The 20,904-nt window shown below is 46.5% G+C and overlaps 1 protein-coding gene and 1 pseudogene across 5 annotated transcripts in view; one reads left to right on the top strand and one right to left on the bottom strand.

The window, feature by feature from the left end:
- Positions 1 to 20,904, bottom strand: part of ARNT2 (aryl hydrocarbon receptor nuclear translocator 2) — a 163,966-nt gene that overhangs the window by 58,994 nt on the left and 84,068 nt on the right. For all 5 annotated transcript variants that reach the window (XM_074354187.1, XM_074354186.1, XM_074354189.1 and 2 more), the window contains exons 6-8: positions 13,150 to 13,252; positions 8,981 to 9,046; positions 8,539 to 8,624 (exon numbers count right to left, since the gene is read on the bottom strand). In XM_074354187.1, coding sequence (XP_074210288.1) covers positions 8,539 to 8,624; positions 8,981 to 9,046; positions 13,150 to 13,252 — 255 coding nt within the window. The remainder of the gene's footprint in view (positions 1 to 8,538; positions 8,625 to 8,980; positions 9,047 to 13,149; positions 13,253 to 20,904) is intronic.
- On the top strand, positions 1,771 to 3,341 carry LOC141575278 (SAGA-associated factor 29 pseudogene; annotated as a pseudogene).

Raw genomic sequence — 20,904 nt, forward strand, 5'->3', positions numbered from 1 at the left:
GCAGATGGAACCCCTCCCACGTGCTGTCTCTCCAAGTGCCTCTGCTGTGGCCCTCGCCCCAGGGCTTTGCAATGACCGCGCCTCCGCTTCACTGCGGGCGCCTTAGGGGCAGGAACTACCTATCAGATTCACCCAAGGATCCCCAGGACCTAGCACAGGACCTGGCCCACGGCAGGTGCTCAGAAAGAGTTCATCGAAGGAAACAAAAGAGTGGCCTTGCGCTGCCTGAGAACGAGGAGGACAGAAGACATTGTCAAACATCATCCTCCATCTCACAAGCTAAGCTCGTGGCTTTGACGTCTGACCAGGACGTCAAAGCACGGTCCTGAGCAGGAGACCGTGTCCTGATGTATCCAGGCAACCCGGGAGGACAGACGGGCTGAGCGCTGGAGAGAGCCGGGATCCAGCCATTGCCCTGCGGGTGGATGGCTTCAACACAGACAAGCAGCTTTGGGAGACTTTTCAAATGAAGGAAAAAACAAATACACGACGTTCAACAATCAAACTGCAAGAAGTACAGGGCTGTTGCAGACGAGCTCGTGGCAGAGATGTGCTGTCTGGTGAAGTGACAACACTGGCCTGACCACCGCAGGTTCCAGCCAAAACCCCAAAATAACCTCAGGCCTCTGGCATGCTGCGGCCGAGGCTTACTGAAAGTCTAGCGGCTCAGCGATGGAAAGCATCAGCCTCACCGATGAGAAGGCACACGAGGGCGCCAAGAACTGAGCCTCTTCCTGACCAGGATGGTCCCGGAGGGAGGCGACCCGACCCCCCTGCTGGGGCAGACCTTGGCTCTCCTGTGCAGACACACTGCCAGTTAATCAGAGATTTTCCATGGATTGTTTGGTGATGAACCAAACACATCAGATGATGCTTACTGGAAAAGAGGCCTCTGTAATAGAAGTGGCTTCTGGCTCAAAGCTGAATGCCAGTCTGCCAAGTGCAAGGTGCCGGGGCGATGACAATGGGGTGGAGGCAATGAACATCTTCAGAATTTCAAAGCTTCCCTCAGACTCTGAACATACCTCACAAAATGTAAAATGCAACCCATCATGGGTGACTTCTTCTTCCCCCGTGGTAATTTCTTCTTTACAAACACAGAGTGTTTCTTTAGGCAGAAGGATTTGACAAAGGAACTTGGGAACTCAACTGTTTTAAATGAAACCTACATAGTATAAAATGCCGGGAGGATGACTGGGGAGGCCACTGTGTAACAGAAAAGGCCTCTGGAACACAGCAGAATTTATTGCAATGTTTATGTCTAATGTGGAGTCAGCAGGCACCGGGGAGAACTTTGAAGGCACAATTAATTGGTTCAGCAATAAGCAGACGTGTTGCGAGTGGGTTGTCAAAGAATTGTTTACGAGGCCTTTGTTTACCACACAAAGTCTACTGCTTCTGCTCACCTTTAGAGATTTCTAAGGTCGCCTGTAGATATTTTTAGCAATCTTCATAGTTACACTCTTCATACTTCCTAACCAACTTCATTGTTTACAATTAAGGAGCTCGAGCCCACGAGCAAGCAGGGACTGCATTCCTCGTGAACATTTACGAGGCACCATTCAAGCATTAAGTGAGTTGCTGTTCCAATGCTCCAATTCCATGACCTTATTGCAGGGTAGGAGTGCCAACAACCTCATTTCAGCCACCTCATCTAGGCCAGATGACTGTCTCTACCATCTCAAAAGATTTCTGGGAAAGTGGATTCTATAAACATCTTTGGAAATTCTGGCAAGAAATTCTTTCACATACCCACCCACTTAGGTCAACCATTCTTTTGTCCAGGCAAGACCCCTTCCTTCTTTCCTTTCTGCCATCCATCCAGCCATCCATCCTGTATAAAATACACTCTCAGTGCCAGATCTGATCTGAGCACTCACAAGACCAGGCACAGCGGCGCACTGGTGACTTGCTGCAGCCGTCGGCCATGCCCTACCCCGCACCATGCATCGGGAAGCCTGGTGACAAGCTCCCACCCCTCTGTGGGGCCATTCCGGCTTCTGGGGACTATGTGGCCAAACCTGGAGACAAGGTGGCTGCCCTGGTGAAGGCTGTGGGTCAGGAGGAGCAGTGGACCCTGGCTGAGGTGGCCAGTGACAGCCATGCCACCAAGTATGAGGTAGAGGGCACTAACGAGATTCTGGCAGAGAGAGACACACCCTGAGCCGGTGGCGGATCACCGCACTGCTTCCGTGGAAGGCCAAGCCTGAGATGGACCCTGAAGCTTTATGCCAGAAGGAGCAGCTCGTGCTGGTCCCATAACCCCAGACCACCTGCTTCTACTGTGCCGTGATCCACACACCCCCACAACGGCCCAGGATGACTACCCAGTCCTGTTTGAAGACACCTCTTACACAGATGGTCACTCCCCTCCCCTCAGTGTGGCCCAGCCGGACGTGGCGGCTTGTAAGGAGCCCAAGAAAAAGTGAAGCAGGTGCCCTTCAAGGAGGATGCAGCACAAGATTTTGTGATCAAATAAATATTTTTCTTCTTTAAAAAGAAAAAAAATCTTAGGCCAATTATTTCTTTTGTCTAGGCAAGATCCCTTCCTTTTTTCTTTTCTCTCACCCATCCATCCAGTTTGCATGAAATACATTCTATGTGCCGGGTCTGAGCTAAGCACCGGGCTGAGAAAATGAAGCATGCACTTGGTCTTGAGACATCGAACTGTGAGTGCAAAATAGTGTGTTATATGTGAGAAGAACAGAGTTATCAACCAGGAAACAGAGTATTAACAGCCACAGAACAAGGTACATTAGCTGAGTATGCTGGTGGCATGATACAATTGTCATGTGTGGATACAAGCTTGCTTCCCAGAACATCTATCTTTATAGAAACACAACGGCTAAATACAACAACAAAACAAAACCAACCAGCAAACAAAATGACACAATTTCTGAATTCACCACAAACTGCTCAATCCCATTGCCTGGAACACTGCTTAGGAAATTCAGATTGATTGCCTAAAAATGTCATTTTCTCCAATTATGAAAGTCATGTAAAAATTTGAAAAAAGCAAGAGTGAGTGGAGAAGAAAAAAGTAACCAATAATCTACTACACAGAAATAATGTTAATATTCTATATACATTTTTTCAGTGCATAGACACACTATTCATTTATAATTTAAAAATAAAACTGGGATCATGATGTTTATGTTGCAAAACCTGCCGTTCTTTTTTAACACTTCTTAGCATTTTGCTTCATCCTTAAATATCTTTTGAAAGATATTTGGTTGTCCAGTATCATAGAGGTTTCATGCTATTTTTAGCCAATTCTTTACCACTGAAATTTAGAATAATTCAAGGTTTTCACAGTTATAAATAATGTTTAATCATACAACACCTTCACATTTCTGATTAATTTCTTAGACTAAATTCCCAGAAGTACAATTCCTGTACTTACATTAAGGAATGCACACTTTAAGGCATTTAATATATACTCCCAAATTACTCTACAGGTTTGTATTGATCTGTATTCCCACCAGCAGAACATAACAGTGTCAATTTTTCTGAAACTTAACAACACTGTGTATTTTGTCTTCTTCATTTTTTGCCATTTAGTAGGTAAGAGGAGATGATATCAAATTATTTAAAGTTGTAGTTCTGATTAGCAGGAGGCTGAATTTTTTCCATATGTTTAGCATGTGTATGTATTCATATTTTTATATATATAGATTTAACAGGCTGTTCATAGGTTTTACTCATTTCTCCCTATTAAGTTAAAATCTGCCTTTTGGTAACTTTCCTCTTTTGGTCCAAACTGTGCCTTCTGGGACTATCCTAAGTAAGTTTACTTCCTCCTTCATATGACACCCCCTCAAATACTTGAAGACAGAAATCATGTCTTGCTTTCTCCAAGACAAACACCCCCAGTTCCTTCAACCACTTCTCCTGTGGCAGAGTTTCAAGGATGGTCATTGGAGACTCAGTGCCTAACACGTCCTACTGCCCCCTTGCCCTGCACGCTTGAGTGCTCTCGGGCACAGAACTCCAGGAAAGCCTGAATCCTCTCAGCAGCCTCTGGATGCAGTCACCTGCTGCACCTTGGGCCCCAGCCTCCTTCCTCTGGCTCATCCACAAGGATCCTGTGACCTAGTCTTACCAGGATGGTGGCACTTCTTGTGTGATACTGGCGGCCTGGAGTGTAGAAAAAGAGCACTCAGACGCCGGAAACGGGAAGGGGAATTTGCCTGGTGTAATGAGAATGAGTAACTCATTCAAACGAGGAAAGTGTCAAGAAGGAGACGGCCAGCTTGTCCCGAGAGGCTACATTCAGCCCCTCCTGACCCTGGGGCGGGTTAGGGATGCTTCCTGTGTCCCCAGGCTGACTGCCCACACTTCCTGTGGTCTCTGTGTACATGCTGGTCCCCCACCAACATGTCTCTGCGCCCCCTGAGGGATGGGCCTGCGTCTGGTGCCCGAAAGCCTTGCTCAGCAAATGGCTCCTACCAGGCCATCACATGTGCTCGGTGAGCCAAGCCGCTGCTGGAGGCCTCTCTCCAGGCTGCCCACGTCCCTTAGCTCCTCTCTGCTTCTCATCGAGCAACCTCCCAATACAAGTCTGTTGCCTCGCATACTCTGAAACCTCAGAGTCTCCGGACCATGGACACGGGCGTCCATGCCAGCAAAGAGGAAACTCTAGGGCCATTCCTGCATTGCAGCTGATTGACACACTAGCATCAGAGAACTCGCTCCCACTCCCTGGGTCTGGTCAGCTCTCCAGCACTGTCAGGACTATTTATGACACCGGACACTGTGACGGTGTCGCTGCCTTCTGAGTCCCCGACCTCGAGTCCAGCCTTCAGGCAAGCAACACCTTGAGAACTGTGTGCATTATGGTCTAACTAGAAAAGTATATACAAATAAGATATAAATATAAATAAAACACATATATATAAAAAAAATATATATATAAAACATGAAGTGCAGCCTACTCCTAGCAAGATTAACATAAAATCTCACACCAAAGGCCTGTTACCTCAGATCCTATTACCTCATACATCATGCCTAGATTTCAACAAAGGTTTCCAAGGCAAGAAAAAACACAGCCTGAAGAGACAGTGTAAACATCAAACTCAGGTATGACATGGATTTTGAAATTATTAGACTGGGAATTTACTGTATTTTTTAAAATTGAAGTATAGTCAGTTATAAAGTGTCAATTTCTGGTGTACAGCATAACGTTTCTAGACTAGGAATTTAACATAACTATGATTAACATGTTAAAAGTGCTAATGAAAGAAGTAGACAAAAGCAAGAACAGATGGGTAATGTAAGCAGAGAGATAGAAACTCTGAGAATCAAAGGGAAATGCTAGAAATTAAAACAAAACAAAACACTGTAACAGAAATGAATGCCTTTGACAGACTCATCAGTAGACTGGACAAAACCAAGGAAAGAATCAGTGAGCTTGAAGATATGGCAACTGAAATGTCCAAAACTGAAATGCAAAGAGGAAAAAAGAATCTGAAAACCCAGAACAGAATACTCCAAAATTGTAGCCCAATTTCAAAGGATTTACACGTAATTGGAATTCCAACAGGAGAAAGAGAATGGAGCAAAAGAAATCTTTGAAGAAATAATGTCCAAGAATTAAAAAACAAAACAAAACAAAAAAACTCCAGGAAGCTCAGAGAATACCAAGCAGTACAAACAGCCAAAAACAAAACTAAACTAAGGCCTATCATATTCAAACTGCAGAAAACCAAAGACAAGCAAAAATCCTGAAAGAAGTCAGAAAAACCAGAAGTCCCACACTACCTATAAAAAACAAGGGCAAGAGTTACGTGGACTTCTCGTCAGAAACCATGCAAACAAGAAGGAAGTGAAGTAAATATTTAAAAGTTTTGAAAGAAAACAACCACCAACCTCAAATTCTATATCCAGTGAAATTTATCCTTCCAATGTTAAGGAGAAACAACGACTTTCTATGAAAAGCAAAAATGGTGAGAATTCACGACCAGCAGAGCTGTCCTGCAAGAAATGTTAAAACAAGTTCCTCATGAAGAAGGAAATGACAGAGATCAGAAGCCCAGGTCTACACAAACAAAGGAAAAGCATCAGAGAAAGAACAAATTAAGGTCAAATAAAAGCGTTTATTTTTATTATTCTTATTTGAGGTAATAGATTTTTGTCGGTTTAAAGTAACAGTAGTAACGGTGCAGAGTTGACCCTTGGAAAATTGTGGGGGTTAGGGTGTTGACCCCCGACACAGTTGAAAATCCATACACAGCTTTTGACTTCCCCAGAACTTAACTACTAATAGTCTATTGTTGACCGGAATCCTTACTCATAAAATACACATTCAATTAACGCATATTTTGTACGCTGTATGTATTGTATACTGTATTCCTTCAATGATGTAAGCTAGGGAAAGGAAAATGTTATTAAGAATCATAAGGAAGAAAATATATTTACAGTACATATGTGTATTTATTGAAAAAACTCCACATATAAGTGGACGCATACAGTTCAAGTCCGTGTTGTTCAAGGGTCAACTGTATTGGGCGCTGACAGTAAGTGAAATGAATGAGAACAGTATTATAAGAGATGGGAAAGAGGAAGGAAGGAAAATTTAGTTACCATGTATTTGCACTGCCCATGAAGAGACATAGTATTATCTGAAAGTGGGTTTATATTAGCTGTAAATGTACATTTTGAACTTAGGGCAAACAATGAAGATATTTTTAAAGAAATGTAACTGTTACGCTGAGAGAGAAAAGAAAAGAAAATCATATAAAATGCTCAATGAAAACTAGAAAAGGTGAGAGAGAGGGAGAAAAAAGAAACAAAGAAAAAGTACAATGAATTTCTATTGTTAAGTATTCATCGAATTACATCAATGATCACATTAAATGTGAATGGTTTAAATACACAGATTGTTAAGAGTAGATTAAAAATACTTGACCCGACTGTATGTCGTTTACAAGAAACTCACTTTAAATATAAAGACACAGTTAGGTCAAAAGTTAAAGGATAAGAAAGCTAGACCATGCTAACACTAATCAAAAGGAAACTGGGGTAGGAATTTCAGGAATTTCAGACAGAGCGGAATTTGGAGCAAGGAAAATGATCAGTGGTAAAGAAGGGCACTTCATAATGACAAAGGGGTCATTTCTCCAAGAAGACATAATCCTGAACACTTATGAACCTAACAACAGAGCGTTAAGATGTGTGAGGCAAAGACAGATAAAACTGCAAGGAGAAACAGACAAATCCAATACAACAGCTGGAGACTTTAAAACATCCTTCCTTCAGTAATTGATATGTCAAGCAGGTAAAAATCAGTAAGGATACAGTTGTCCTTAACGGCACCGTCAGTCAACTTGACCTAACCGACATTTAAAGAGTGCTCCATCTAACAACAGCAGAATCCACACTGTTCTCAAGCTGGCACGGAATCTTCACGGAGACAGACCACATTCCAGGCCATAAAGTATCCACAGATGTTTAACATTGCATATGTTCTTTTAACAGTGGATTTATTGAGAGGTAATTCACATACCATAAAATTTGCCATCTTAAAGCACACAATTCAGTGGTTTTTAGTAGATTTGTAGGTTGTGCAACTATTATTGCTTTTTAAATTTAGAATGTTTCTGTCACCTCGAAAAGAAACACTTTCCCATTAGCGATCATGCCCAACTTTTTCTTCCCTCCCAGCATCTGGAAACCACACACACACACACAAATCGATTTCTTGTTTACTTTTTGTCTCAATGTCTACATATTTCACATACATGGAATGACGTAGTGTGGGCCTCTGTGTCTGGTTGCTTTCATTTAGCGTGATGTTTTCAAGGCTCACCCACACATTATGGCATGAATCAATACTTCATTGCTTTTCACTGGTGAATAATATTTCATCATATGGATACACTACTTTTTATTTATCCTTGCTCATCAGTTGATGTACACATGTGATTTGTTTCTGCTCTTTGGCCACTATGAAAAATGCTGTCATGAACATTCAGTACAATTTTCTTTGTGGACATACGCTGCCATTTAGCTGGAGCATATACATAGGCGTGACGCTGCTGACTCATACAGTAATGCTATTTTTAGCATTTCGAGGAACAGACTGTTTTCCAAAGCACTGGCACCATTCTACATCCCCACCAGCAAAGTATGAGGGTTCCAATTGCTCCACATCCTCACCAGCACTTGTTATTGTCTGTAAATTTTAACCCTAGTGAGTGTAAGAGGTGTTTCATTCTGGGTCTTGATTCGCATTTCTCTAATGGCTTGAATACAACTATCATTTCAAATGTCCCTCTGCCTTTGCAGAGTGCTCTAGGTGACAGACCACAGAAAGGGCCTGTGAGGCTCCAATCCCCTTTGCAGGATCGCTCTTTTTAAGAAACCTTTGCTTCAAGTAGCAGGACTTTTTTTCAGTTACAGAGATCAGTATGTTCTGACTACAAAGGAAAATGAGAGTATTCTCCTGTCTCTTGCTATAAGAATGCATTTCTAACAGGACCCCACGGGGACTGAAACAGCATCCGATCCCCTGGGAGCGAATGTGCAGGTTCCGCTTACCTGCTGGCGGCCAAGCCTTGATGTAGCCTGTGCAGTGGACCACGGCGTACTGGGCTTCTCCTTCTTTCACAGGGCCGAGGCCATTCCTAGAGAAAGGACGTCTGTGAGGTTGCTTTCAGCCCTTGGGGGCGAGGCCAGGATACCCACGAGTCCTTTGGTATCTAAGCTACTGCTGGCCTTGTGTTTTCGAATCTTGACTTCCCACCATCCTGTTTTCCCTCCTCCTACATGGTCTGAATGCCCAAAATAAATCCACCCCGGTCCCTTTTTCATCTTAGCCACTGCACCCCGATGTACGGTCTCCTAGTCTTCTGTACACTTAGCCCCTCCTTCACGTCAGGCCTCTAAGGGATAGCTGCCAAGTTCAGCTGCTCCCTAGCTTAGTGCATTCACGCCGTCCACCAGCACAGCCCCAAAGCATACATCAGAAAGGCCTACTGACCTGAACCTTTTCCTCATGGTGGTTATTCTGTTTAGAGGAAGGTGGTCCAAAGGAGCATTTCCACACCTAGGATTTGATAGATACATTAGAATGAGTGGAGACCTAGGCAAGTTTATAAAGCACACAGGGCTGCAGTCAAGTAGGTGCGTTGTACCTGGTGCGTGCACCAGGTATCGTTCAGGTGAGTCCTACAGCCAGTTTCTTTCCACAGTGCAGAAGCAGGCTTGCAAGCCTGTGAATTCTGATTGTCGCTGAAGGCAAGAGACATGTGGCCCTCTCTGCAATGCACACACACTGCCTCAGGGCCCAGCCCAGGAGCCAGAGACCTACAGAAGGACTCTTGGAGGAGCCTGGCCATGCTCCGTCCTGCAGATTGGTTCTGTGTAACTGGGTGGCTTTCAGGAAACCAGGGAAGAGGGTGATGACAGCAACAGTGTCTCTTCAGGCCTGAGCAGAGACATCAACACAGAACAGATGTTGCCAGTTGATGAACAGAAGCATCTTCTCTGGCTTTAGCTTCATAGTGTGGAAACTCCCTCCTTCCCTGCAATGCTCTGGCACTAGGAATGACCAGACAGCTGCAAGCCTGCGGATGCCAGGACAGAGTGGGGACAGAGGGAAGGATGAGTCTAGAATCAGGTCTTTCGGTGAGTCCTTCTCTGGGAAGCAGGGGGCATGAGGCATCCCACTGCCCACTCTGGTAGCACCTTTTCTGCCTCCCTTCTCAGTGACCCTCTCAGCATCCCACGCTCCAAACATCCAAAGCCTGCACTGTGGCCAAGCTCTGACCTCTCCTTGGTGTGTCCACTTTTCACGTGTGGTTCCATTTCCCAAATCCATGGCAAGTAATATCCTGGATGACTTAATATTCAATACAGCAAAGATAAAGAGTCCAGTTACACTCTGAGACCTGGGACAGCTGCCAGCACTAGCACATTTTCATAGGGGAGTGAATCCAAGACATTGCTTCTGGGGATGCTGGCATGGCCCTCTGCCCTCTGGCAGACCACACCCAGTGTCTTAATGAAACTAAGCTGCTTTATTTGGAGGACAAGGCCACGCTCTCAGCAGACGGCAGTGCTGCTCACCTCACAGGTCAATCCAGGTAGTGTGGGCCTGGCACTGGGAAAGGCAGCCTCCAGCATGTCTTGGGAGGCACCAGGGCAGGGAGGGGACTGCCTGCATCTGGTTGATAGGACAGTGACAATGGCACTGGAGACTACTTATATAACCGAGGCTTCCAATAAATATACTCACAAGGGAGCTGCTTAGATGGTGCAATGAAGAATTCATATTGCTGGTGCTGTACTGAATGCCCATCAAACTAGGATGAGCATTTATTCCACTGACCAAAGCACTGAGGAAAGACCTTGCTGTGTTGGACGACATTAACTGATGGCATTTTGTCCCTGGATGGACACTAACACATGTGAGTCCAACTACCCAGCTTGCCCCCGTCGGCTGAACAGAGGGAAGGCAGTCTGTGCAGACACAAGGCTAAGTCACATGGATCTGCTCTCGTACTGTCACTCCAACACCATCTTACCACCTGGGGTAGGTGGTGGAGGGGATTCCATCTGTGTCTTCTGGAAGAATTCCAGATGCTCAGCCGGGAGAGGAGCTGACTTGGAGGAAAGGACAGCCACACTCAGATCCTCTGCTGGCTCCCAGGGCCCAGCTAGAGCTTAGAGAGGCAGGTCTCCGCTCAACGCAGGTGACCTGGTGACCTGAGATGGACTAGCCTGTAGATGAACAGGTTTAAGAAGTCTAGCTGCTTTAAAGGTTACTTTACATTAGTGAAAATATAAGCTTATCTTAAAGCATCGATTGTTGGAACTTCATAGCACCCAACAGACGCTCGAGTGGCAAGTCCCAGTCCCAGCAGCAAACAGCTGCAGGAAGTGACATTAGTGAGTGGCTCCACTGTACCCAGCCCTGAGATTGGAGCATCGGGCATGTGGCAGGGAGGAGGGGAGGGTTGGAGAGGGCAGGAGACACTGGAGCTGCATCAAGATCGGTGAGGGCTTGAGTGGACTTGTCGGGAGAGGTGCTGGAGAAGAGGCTGGGAGACCATGTGCCCAGGGCGGCGGGGACAGGCTTCTCTCCTGGGGGAGGGGGGTCTCAGCCTGCTGCTGGCTCTCCCTCTGAGGTCCAGTGACTGATCCTCAGTCCTCACACTCGGGACTCATCAGTAGCCTTTGGCAGGGGATCATAGCTTCCTCCGAGAAACGGACACCGGCCCAGCCGCTCCTTTTCAGCCTCTGCAGGTTCTTCCTCGCCTCCCCGATGCAGGAGTGGCCCAGGGCCCGGAGCTCTGCCCTCTTCTCTATTCACACTCACTTCCCAGGCGAGCTCACGCGGTCTGGAGGCTTTAGATACCATCTCACTGATGTCAGTCCCCAAGCGCCTATCTTCAGCCCCAACCTCTCCCATGAATTCCAGAATTACACGTTCAACTGTCTACTCATCCTCTCCGTTTACAGGTCTGATAGGCATCTCAGTCTTCAAACGCTTGAAACTTCCCTCTAACCTCAAATCAGCTCCCCCAAGCTTCTGCATCTTGCTAAATGGCAACTCCCTTTTTCTGGTTGGACAGGCAAACATTTTAGATCTACCTTTGAATCTTTTCTCTCATACCCTACAGGGCTGGCTCTATCTTTGAAGTACGTTCAAAATCTGAGCACATTTTACCATAATCACTATTATGACGTTTCTCACCTGGTTTTTTACAACAGCCTCCTCATGTCCACCCTTGTTCTCCCCCTGCAGGTTTGTTCACCACACAAAGCCAGAGTGACTTTTTTAAGGTAATTTAGAACATATTACACTTATGATCAAACTCCAGTGGCCTCCTACCTCATTCAGAGTAAAAGTGGAAGTTTTATAAGGGTGGTTTGATCTAATACCTCTACCTCTTGGGCTCATCTCGTACCATCCGTCCCATTTCACCCCATTCACCCTGCTCCTTGAATATGCCAAGAGCATTCCTGCCTCAGGGCCTTTGCACTTGCTATTCCTGCTACCAGGTGTTCTCTTTCCCCAGGTATCCAGGTCTCATTTACGCATTTCCTCCAGGTCTCTACTCAAATGTCACCTTATCAATGAGGCCTTCCCTTAACCATCCTACATAACATTAAACTAACAACTCCAACTACTTCCTACGCCTTGAATTTGCTTTATTTTGCTCCGTAACACTTATTACCTTGTGGCGTGCCATGTATTTACCTGGTACTTTTGTCTATCGTGTCTCTCCCTGCTCTAAAATAAAGTTCTACAAGGTCTGGGATTTGATGCTGTATTCAATGCTGAACTCCCAGCGCCTTGAAAAGCACCTGGCATCGGCGGGCCCTCAATAAAAATTTGTTGAGTAACTGAATGAATGAATAGAAGAACAAATGGGAGGCACAGCCTCATGTTACTGCCCTGGGGATTCCACACCCCTGACAGAACTGACTCTGTCCTGTCCCTCCTGTCTTGCAGCCAATGCCACCCAGCCCTCTGGGACCGCAGGGCTGAAGGTACAGGGAAGTCTGATTTGGATCCGAGGATTCAAGATCCCAGCTCTTACTTTTTCAGAGACAGAGCAATCCCCTGATTACCCCAAAGTGCAGCCTCTCCTGCTTTTCTTCGACAACCATGTGTTAACCAATATATGCAGATGTCACGGGAGGCTCAAAGAGTAAACATAAATCAAAGCCCCTAACCTCAGGGCAATTATAATTTACTTACAGAGCCAAAACACGTGCACTTAAAATATCAACAATGTAATAATTAAAGGTGAATTTAACATGTACGAGCCGGCACAAGGAACCACAGGAGCAAGTATGGAGTCGGTAGGTCTTACACAAAATACGCTGAGAAATACAGAACCTGGAGAGGTTGGAGTTGTAAAGGGCCCTGAAGGATAGCAAGAAAGTTGAGATGCAGGGGACAAGGGGAGGCCAGTCTAGGAATGGGGAGAAAGTGGTGGGAAATGAGACCTAGTGGAAGGGTAGGAAGGGGGAGGTTCTGCCAAGACAGATCACGAAGTCTGGAGGCTCACAGGCCGAGTCAGGAGATGAAGTCCCTGCAGTGAACGTGTGATCTTAGCAGAGCCCATCAGGACTCGACGGCAGATGAGAAGGGAGCAACCCGACCACAGCCCCAGCCCACTGTGTCCCCAGACAGACCTCATCCTGCAGATGAAGGACCGCCGGGAACCCATGCACATCCTCATGGACGACTGCTGCCCTTCCTTCTTGACCGTCCCAGTCTTCAGGTCCAAGATCCGGCCTGAGGGAGAGAGAGAAGGACATCTGCTAAGCCTCTGCCTTTGACTAGGGGGCACAGGTGCGGGGAGAGCTCTGCCAACGAGGACAAGTGAGGCCACGCAAGTTGTGTGTTTCTTGGAATTTCCCACATTCTTTAAGCAACCAAATCCACACAATTCTAAATGCCCTGTTTTCTTCAGAGTGGTCCACACTTGCTGTCTCTGCTTTGTCCAATTCCATCACCTCAGGTCACTCCAAACTGGGTTTCTCCCCGACTACTTCACAGAAACGGCGTCCACCGAGGTCACCAACAACTTCCTTACTGTAAATCCAAAACACATTTTCCCTTTGTCTTATCTGACTGTTTTGCTGAACTTTACACAATGGCACAATGATTCTCAAAAATCCTCCCTGCCCTTGGCTTCTGACAAGCACTCTCCACTCTCCCCTTGTCTGACCCCTTCATCCCCCTGAGGCTCCGATCTCAGCCATCTTCTCTTCCCCTGCAATGCATCCCCTATGCATTTCATCCACTCCGAGGCTTTGATCATCCCCTCTGTACACTAATGACTCTACATCTACACCCCAGGCACCAAGATCTAAACCACCGGCAGCTGACTGCACACCTCAAAGGCAGCGTGACGTCACCCGCTCCTCTCCAGGTACCGACGAAAGGATCTCCGTCAACCAGCAATCAAAGTCGGAATCCTAGATGTCTGTCCCTCACCTCCTGCACACTCAGTCTGTCTCTCCATCTCGTCTGCCTTGTTCATTGCTGCTGGCTTATCATGCCTCAAGGGAGACTCACTCGCTCTGAACCCTCAGCAGCTTTTCTCCTCAGTCCATCTTTCACACACCTGACGGCTGTGTAGACAACACATAACCGACTGTGCCCTCCTTGGCTTAAACTGCACTGCTTACAGGAACTCCTTACACAGACTTTCATGACTTGGCCCCTGCCTGCCACCCAATCTCACTTCCCCTACATGTCCCATTACCCTGTCCAAGAGAAACATACTAAGAGTCACCTATGTCATTTTAAATGTTCTAGCAGGAACATTTTTTAAAAAGTTGAAAGATACAGGTGAGGTTTACTTTTATTAATATATCCAAAATATTATCATTTCAACATGTAATCTGTGCAGAGAATTATTAATGGGATATTTCACAGTCTTCTCTCATACAAAGTCTTCGAAATTGGCATCTACTTTACATGTAGAGCCCCTCTCAATTCTGACGAGCTCCGATTTGGGTGCTCAGTAACCAGATGTGGTTAGCGGCTTCGTAGAGTATGGAGTGCAGCTCAGGACCACAGCCTCACCAATACGCTCACCAGGTGTGCATCTCTGTGAGTGCCTTCTGCCCTCACACATTTGCAGATCTGGACCTTTCTGCCAGGAATTCTCACTCTGTTCCAAGTGAACTGCTATCCTCGGGAACTCTACTCTTTCTTTAGGACCAGTTCACGTGTTACAACCTCTGGGAATCTTCTCTAGGTTCTTCACATAGAGCTTCCTGTCCATTTCTTCATTCATTCATTTACTCATTCATTCAATGCTTTTCATGAGCCAGGCATCTAGTGAGGCTCAGGGGATGCAAATATGAGCAAGATTCAGGTCTACTCCCTGGCTGGTGGAGGAAATAGAAATTTATAACAATTTCCACATTGTATCATAATGATTTAACTACATGTTCATTCATCTTGACCTTGAGGTCTGTATCTTGAAGAAAGGAATCAGGTTAAAAATGCTGTGTCCTAGCACCGCTGACAGTGCCTAGTTCAGCAGACACTTGGTCCTCTGTATTCACGGGTTCCACGTTCCCAGATATAACCAACCACGAATGGGAAATATTTGGGCAAAAAAATTCCAGAAAGTTGCAAAAAGCAAAGCTTGAAACAACTATTTACATAGTATTCACATTGTATTTACAACTATTTACATAGCATTTACACTGTTATTACATGGAGGTGTTGTAAGTAATCTAGAGATGATTTAAAGTATAGGGGCGATGTGTGTTGGTTATATGCAAATACTACACCCTTTTTATGTGAGAGATTTGAGAGTCCACGGATTTAGATATTCGTGAGGGTCCTGGAGCCCCCATGACACTTGTATATGCTAGTTGAACTGAACAGTTTTTACCCATCCTTAAAAGGACTTTTCAACAAAATTGGCATTAAGTCATATGCTAGTATAAATGGATTGTTACCTCCTTATTTCTCTGTTCCTAAGTCAAAACACTTACACACTCATCTGCATCTATCACCCAACTTGCTCTCATCTCAGAGGAAGAAATCTGAACCTCAGCGTGTCCTCCCCTCCAATGGGCTTTATTCCATCAACCAGACCCCTCCCACACCGTTATCTTTAACTTCTCCCCTCCCCACAACCTGCTCCTTCCAGTATTCAAACACCACCAAATCGCTTTCATCAGGGGTGGGGGGAAAACAAATAAAAACAAAAACCTTCTTTGACCCTGAAGTTCCTGTCCTCTCTCCACCTGCAATCAGAGCATCCTGTCCGCACGCCCCAGTCCTCCCGATGGCTTGGTCCCCGCACCCTGCCTTCACTACAGCTCACATTGCAGCTCTGGCCTCAGCCACTGGGTCCCTGTCTGTTGCCACATTTAATAAACTCTATTCAGTCCCTCTTGATTTCGTCCCTGACCTCGACCAGTCCCTCCTCCTTGGAACAGTCTTACCCCGGGACCTCTCCTTGGCTGGCTCTCAGCCCTTGTGGTGGTTCCTTCTCCCCAGCCCAGACCAGCTGGGGCTGTTGGCGCTCTTGGTCAGGGGACTCCGCCCTTTTCTCCCTCACTCTCCCCAGGACCCTCGGTGATTCTTTGGGCTCCACCACTCCCTACACGCTGATGACACCGAGATGGCATCTCCTGCGAGACCTCTGGGAAGCTCCTCTGTGTCCAACTGTCTTGGGCATCTCACTCCACAGATCCAAAACCAAGTTCGTCTTCCTGCCCAAAGCATCCAGAGCTGCCCTTTCTCCACACCTCCTTACTCTGGTCATTGGCACCGCCACTACTCCATTGCTCAATCTAGAAATCTAGTAGCTGAGAACACGGACCTAGCTTTAAATCCTGCCTCCCTCACTTACTCTGTGACCCTGGGCAAGTTAGCTGTGGATGATGTCAGCTGTCTCTCCCCAGCTCCTGCAGCAGCAGCGGGGACACTGTGGCCCTCACTTCCCACGTGGACCAGGGCTCCGTAGCTGTACAGCACGCTCCAGACGCCAGTAATCACCATCATGCCCACCACGGATCTGTTCATCTTTAAGCAGGATGTGTACCCCCGAGTTCAAGCCCATCGAGGGCCCCCCCAGGCCTCGCAGTCTGAGGGGAACTTGGCACCCCCCACCACGGAGGAGGCACCAGGCGGCCGTCGGTTCTGTGCCGTCTGCATCCCAGGTTTGACACCTGTCTGTCTCACTCCCAGACTTCTTTTTACGGCTGTTTTAGTGTAAACTGTCACTTGCTTTATCATCTACCAAATGGCAAATGGTTTCAGCTGTGAAGCAGGCCAGCGTGAGCGTCTGTCAAATTCCAAAGTGTGCTCTGAAAATAAATCACAGCTGCAAGGCACATGAGCCCTGGAACATGAGGAAATGAAAAAGCATATTTCCACGGTCTGCTGTCATGACCCTGGGAGGCAACTGCTTCAGCGTTTATTTCTCCGTGCGCTTCTCCAGTTTCCTCGGGCACAATGAACCCCTTTCCGGACTCCCGGGGAATGGAAAGCATCCCTACTTTATACAGTAGGTGTGTTCCCAAGAGGCTTATGTAACTTGGATTTTTGGCAAATTTAATAGCAGGGGGGATGTATGAAGGCACTGGGGCGAACTCAGCCCTAGGCAGTGAGTCCCAGTGCAGGGGACTGGGAACCGCTCTCCATCCCACGGGCAACTGGGTGTGGAGTTTCCTTACACCGGGGCTCCCTGGAAGAGAAGCAAGCATGGAGATGTAGCTGCTGCTTACACTGCTCAATCTTCTTTCCTGACCTGCAGAAACCTTGGGTCTGCTTAGAACCGTGGGTCTGCATTTCTAGGGCTGGTCCCCCGCGGGTGCCTAGAGATGCAGCCAACCAGGCCAACGCTGACCCCTTTCAGAGTCTCCCCCAGCCCCAACCCCATCCACTGGATCGGGAGGACTCAGTCCTTGGCTTCCTGTCACTGGGCTGGTCCCACCATGAATCCCGTCCTGCTTGCCTTTGGCCAGTACCTAAATTCCCAGCCACTCTGGTCACCTCTCCTCTCTGTCCCCTTCACCCACAATCTAAGCCCCCTGCTCCGCTCCCTCCCATTCTCCCCCGGGGTGCCCTCCGGAATGCCCGCTCTGAAATAAACAAACTCCTACACCCTCAGTTCCTTTAAGAAATTCCCGAAGCCCCTGAGCTAACAGATCAGCCTGACCTGCTGCTTCCCAGGCAGCAGCTCTTCTGGACGGGAGGCTTGTCCTCCCTCCACATCCCACACGCCAGGGGTCAGAGACAGGCTTGCCATTGTCCTCAGGAGCCCTCCTCTCCTATAACCCCAGCTCCTTCCAGATCCACAACGTCAGCCTTGTCCACCCGCTACCCCTCTGCTTCTGTTAGTCTTCTAACCTCCGGGTGGCTCCTCCTCTTTCCTTTCAGACATCAGCACATGAAGACTAAGCACATCACAGTTCTTCTCTGCACCCCAAGACCTGCAATTGTGCTACCTGGTTTCAGCATGCATGTGGAGGCTCCACCTAGCATCCCGCCTCAGTACTTGCCCTCCGCAGCTCTTCACGGCGGCCCCCATCCCTACCACCAGCTTCCGGGACTCACAGGCACCCACAACTGCTCCAGTGGAAACTGTACACTCACACATCCCCTCCTGGACCACAGCTTTCACGCCTGCTAGTCCCGTCACTCTGGCCCTCCTGCTTCACCAGTTCTTTGAATTCAGCGAATCTAGTCCCCGAAGCCTCCCACCCCATCAGCTTCCTTCTTTTAGTGCAGAAGCCACAAGCTTCTCTCTGAAAACTCTCCAGAGTAGGCAGGGCTCCCGTTACACAACGGCCTGCTTTGCCGAAGAGGCCTCAGAAATCTTCCAACACGACTAGCAGCTGTGGAAGCAGGTATTTTTCTGGATTTGATGTACCAAAGAGAATCATGAGAGAGTGAATAACACATCCCCAAACTGAAGTATGCCGTTTCAAAGTGAAAAGGGTGGCCAGGATGGGAGGCACCAGCCCCGCGTGTGCAGTCGTGAGAGAGGAGCAGGGCACCTCGTTGCTCCGTCTCAGTCTCCTCAACCGGGAAATAGGATGAGGCGTGCCTGCTTTGAAGGTGATGTGGGGACTGGAAGACTCACTCCCAGAAGCTCAGTAATCTCCTTCAAAATTAAGAGTATCAGTGATGGTAGGCTCCAGGCAGCCACTTTGTGAGCCCTGAGATGACCATCCTGGGCTAGAAAGCCACAGGTCCGGGAAGTTCTCCTAGACTCGGCCCAGCCCCTACCTCCCGGCTTCTCCAAGAACACAGGCATCCTGAAAGGTTCTAAAATAATGCACATGACCCGATCTCAGACTAAAAGCTTGAAGAACTACTTTTGTCCTTAAAATATTTTTTAAAAATTCGAAAGCTAAAGTGGTCTTTTTAGAAAAATCACACACACACACATACACACATACACAAATACTATTAACATTTAGGCGTACTTCCTGTCACTCTTTTTCTATGCATGCCTGCTCTTTCTTTCAGTTAACTGAGGTTTCATGGTATATGTTTTTTCCACTTTATGTCACAGTATACACTCATAAGTATTTAATCATAAACATTACTTGAAAGGCTCTGTGATATTATTTTGAGTATACCATTTACCATTGGCCATTAAGTTCTTCCCAGGTTTTCCATATGGCACATAATGCCATGGTAATTAACTATATAGAAAAAAAATAGCCATATTGTCTTAGGACAGATTCCTGAAAATGGAATTATTGCATCAAATGAAAACAATATTCTTAATGCTCTTAAGGTATTAAGAGTGAACTCTGTGGTCAACATATTGACCAATATTCAGTGTTTCTACTCCATGAACTGGAAAGAATGGACACAGCTCAGAGTTTTAAACTACAGCTTTTAAAAGACAGTTAAAAAGCAGAAGATGCTTTAGAACAGGCGCTGGTAAACTCTGACCTTATGACCCAAAGCTGGCTCATTCTCTGGTTTTTAAATATTTAATGGAACACAGCCAGGGCCATTCACTTAGTTACTGCCTATGGCCAATTCCATGCCACAATCGTAGAACCGAGTAGTTGTGAAAGACACTATATGACTCACAAAACCAAAAATATTTACTATCTGGCCCTTTACAAAAAAACATTTGCTGATTCCAACGTTAGCAAAAGAATGATTAGGATTACCACATTCTGTTGATTCTTATTTTTTGGCTGGCTTTATTCCTTTGATGACTATGTAAGTTTAAAAGGCTAAAGCTCTAATCTGTTCTTAGAAACAGTGATCAATACATATATGTAAACTAAAAAATGTGCAGTATATTGTATATACGTACGTATTTACACACAAAGTTGTGTATATCGTGCAGTCAGACTAATAATTCTACCTGATAAAACTGAAAATGGAAAAAAGAAAAAGAAAGATTATAAAGATTCCAGCAATAGAGCACCTTTTTCTCTGGGCTGAGGGCCCTTCTGTAGTTGTTTTCAGTAAGTTGATTTTTAAGTATTATTTTGGTCAGTAGTAAGTTTTTGAAAAAAGAAGAATCAGAGGTTTGTCTTGGATAAGATCACAAAAGAAGGCTTTGTGCTCATAAAACAGCTCCCCAGGCTGTAACAGAAACACAAATATAAATTAGAATTATTTCATCAAAAGAATCCTTAAGAAAACTGGAAACATCTTATCTTGGTTTAAAAGGGAGGAAAACAAGAGAAAATGATTAGCAACAAAAGCAAAGCAACGGCCCCATAATGGACAATATCTGATGTTGTTCCAAAAATGTGTGGCCCCTGAAATGGGAGCCCAGAGGCTGGAAGAGACTTTGGTTGCTGTTCTAGTGACAATGTGTTCTCGTTCTCAAAAGGCTGAGCCCAGCCATCACAGCAGCTGTGCACACAGGAACAAACACCCCCCACAGCACAGGAATCCAGGCGGTGCGCACGAGGCCTGCTCCAGAACAGACTCCAGGGCATGAGCTACGTCTGCAGCCAAACTATTTCTTCTTAAACCAGAAGAGGGGAGCTCTGGATGGGCAGCAGAGTTGCTAGGGTCATCTGTTCTTCTATCTGCCCAGACCATCTCCCACCACAAGGCTCGCGTGCTACTCCTCTATTATGAAAGTCCAAGGAGATGCCACCTTCTAAGAGCCCACCTCTCTGGATGTAGTGATTGGTTGAGGGTTGGGTACTTGGCACAAGCTGGGCCAATCATAGCACCTCATCCACCTTCTGTCCATAGTAATTGGTTGAGGGCTGAACATTTGCCACAAGCTGGACCAATCATTGTACCTCACTCCTCCTCTGTCCATAGTGATTGATCCCAAGACTAGGATGTGACCCAGGCAGGCCAATCAGAGTCCTCCACAGGCAAACTGTGATCATTTCTACCTCTCTCCTCCTTTTCTTAAAAGAATCTGAGCATGGCTTTTTCAGCAGCAATGACTCCAGCTTCCTGGAGAA

The sequence above is a fragment of the Camelus bactrianus genome, chromosome 27 (genome assembly GCF_048773025.1).
Source record: "Camelus bactrianus isolate YW-2024 breed Bactrian camel chromosome 27, ASM4877302v1, whole genome shotgun sequence".
NCBI classification, from domain to species: domain Eukaryota; kingdom Metazoa; phylum Chordata; class Mammalia; order Artiodactyla; family Camelidae; genus Camelus; species Camelus bactrianus.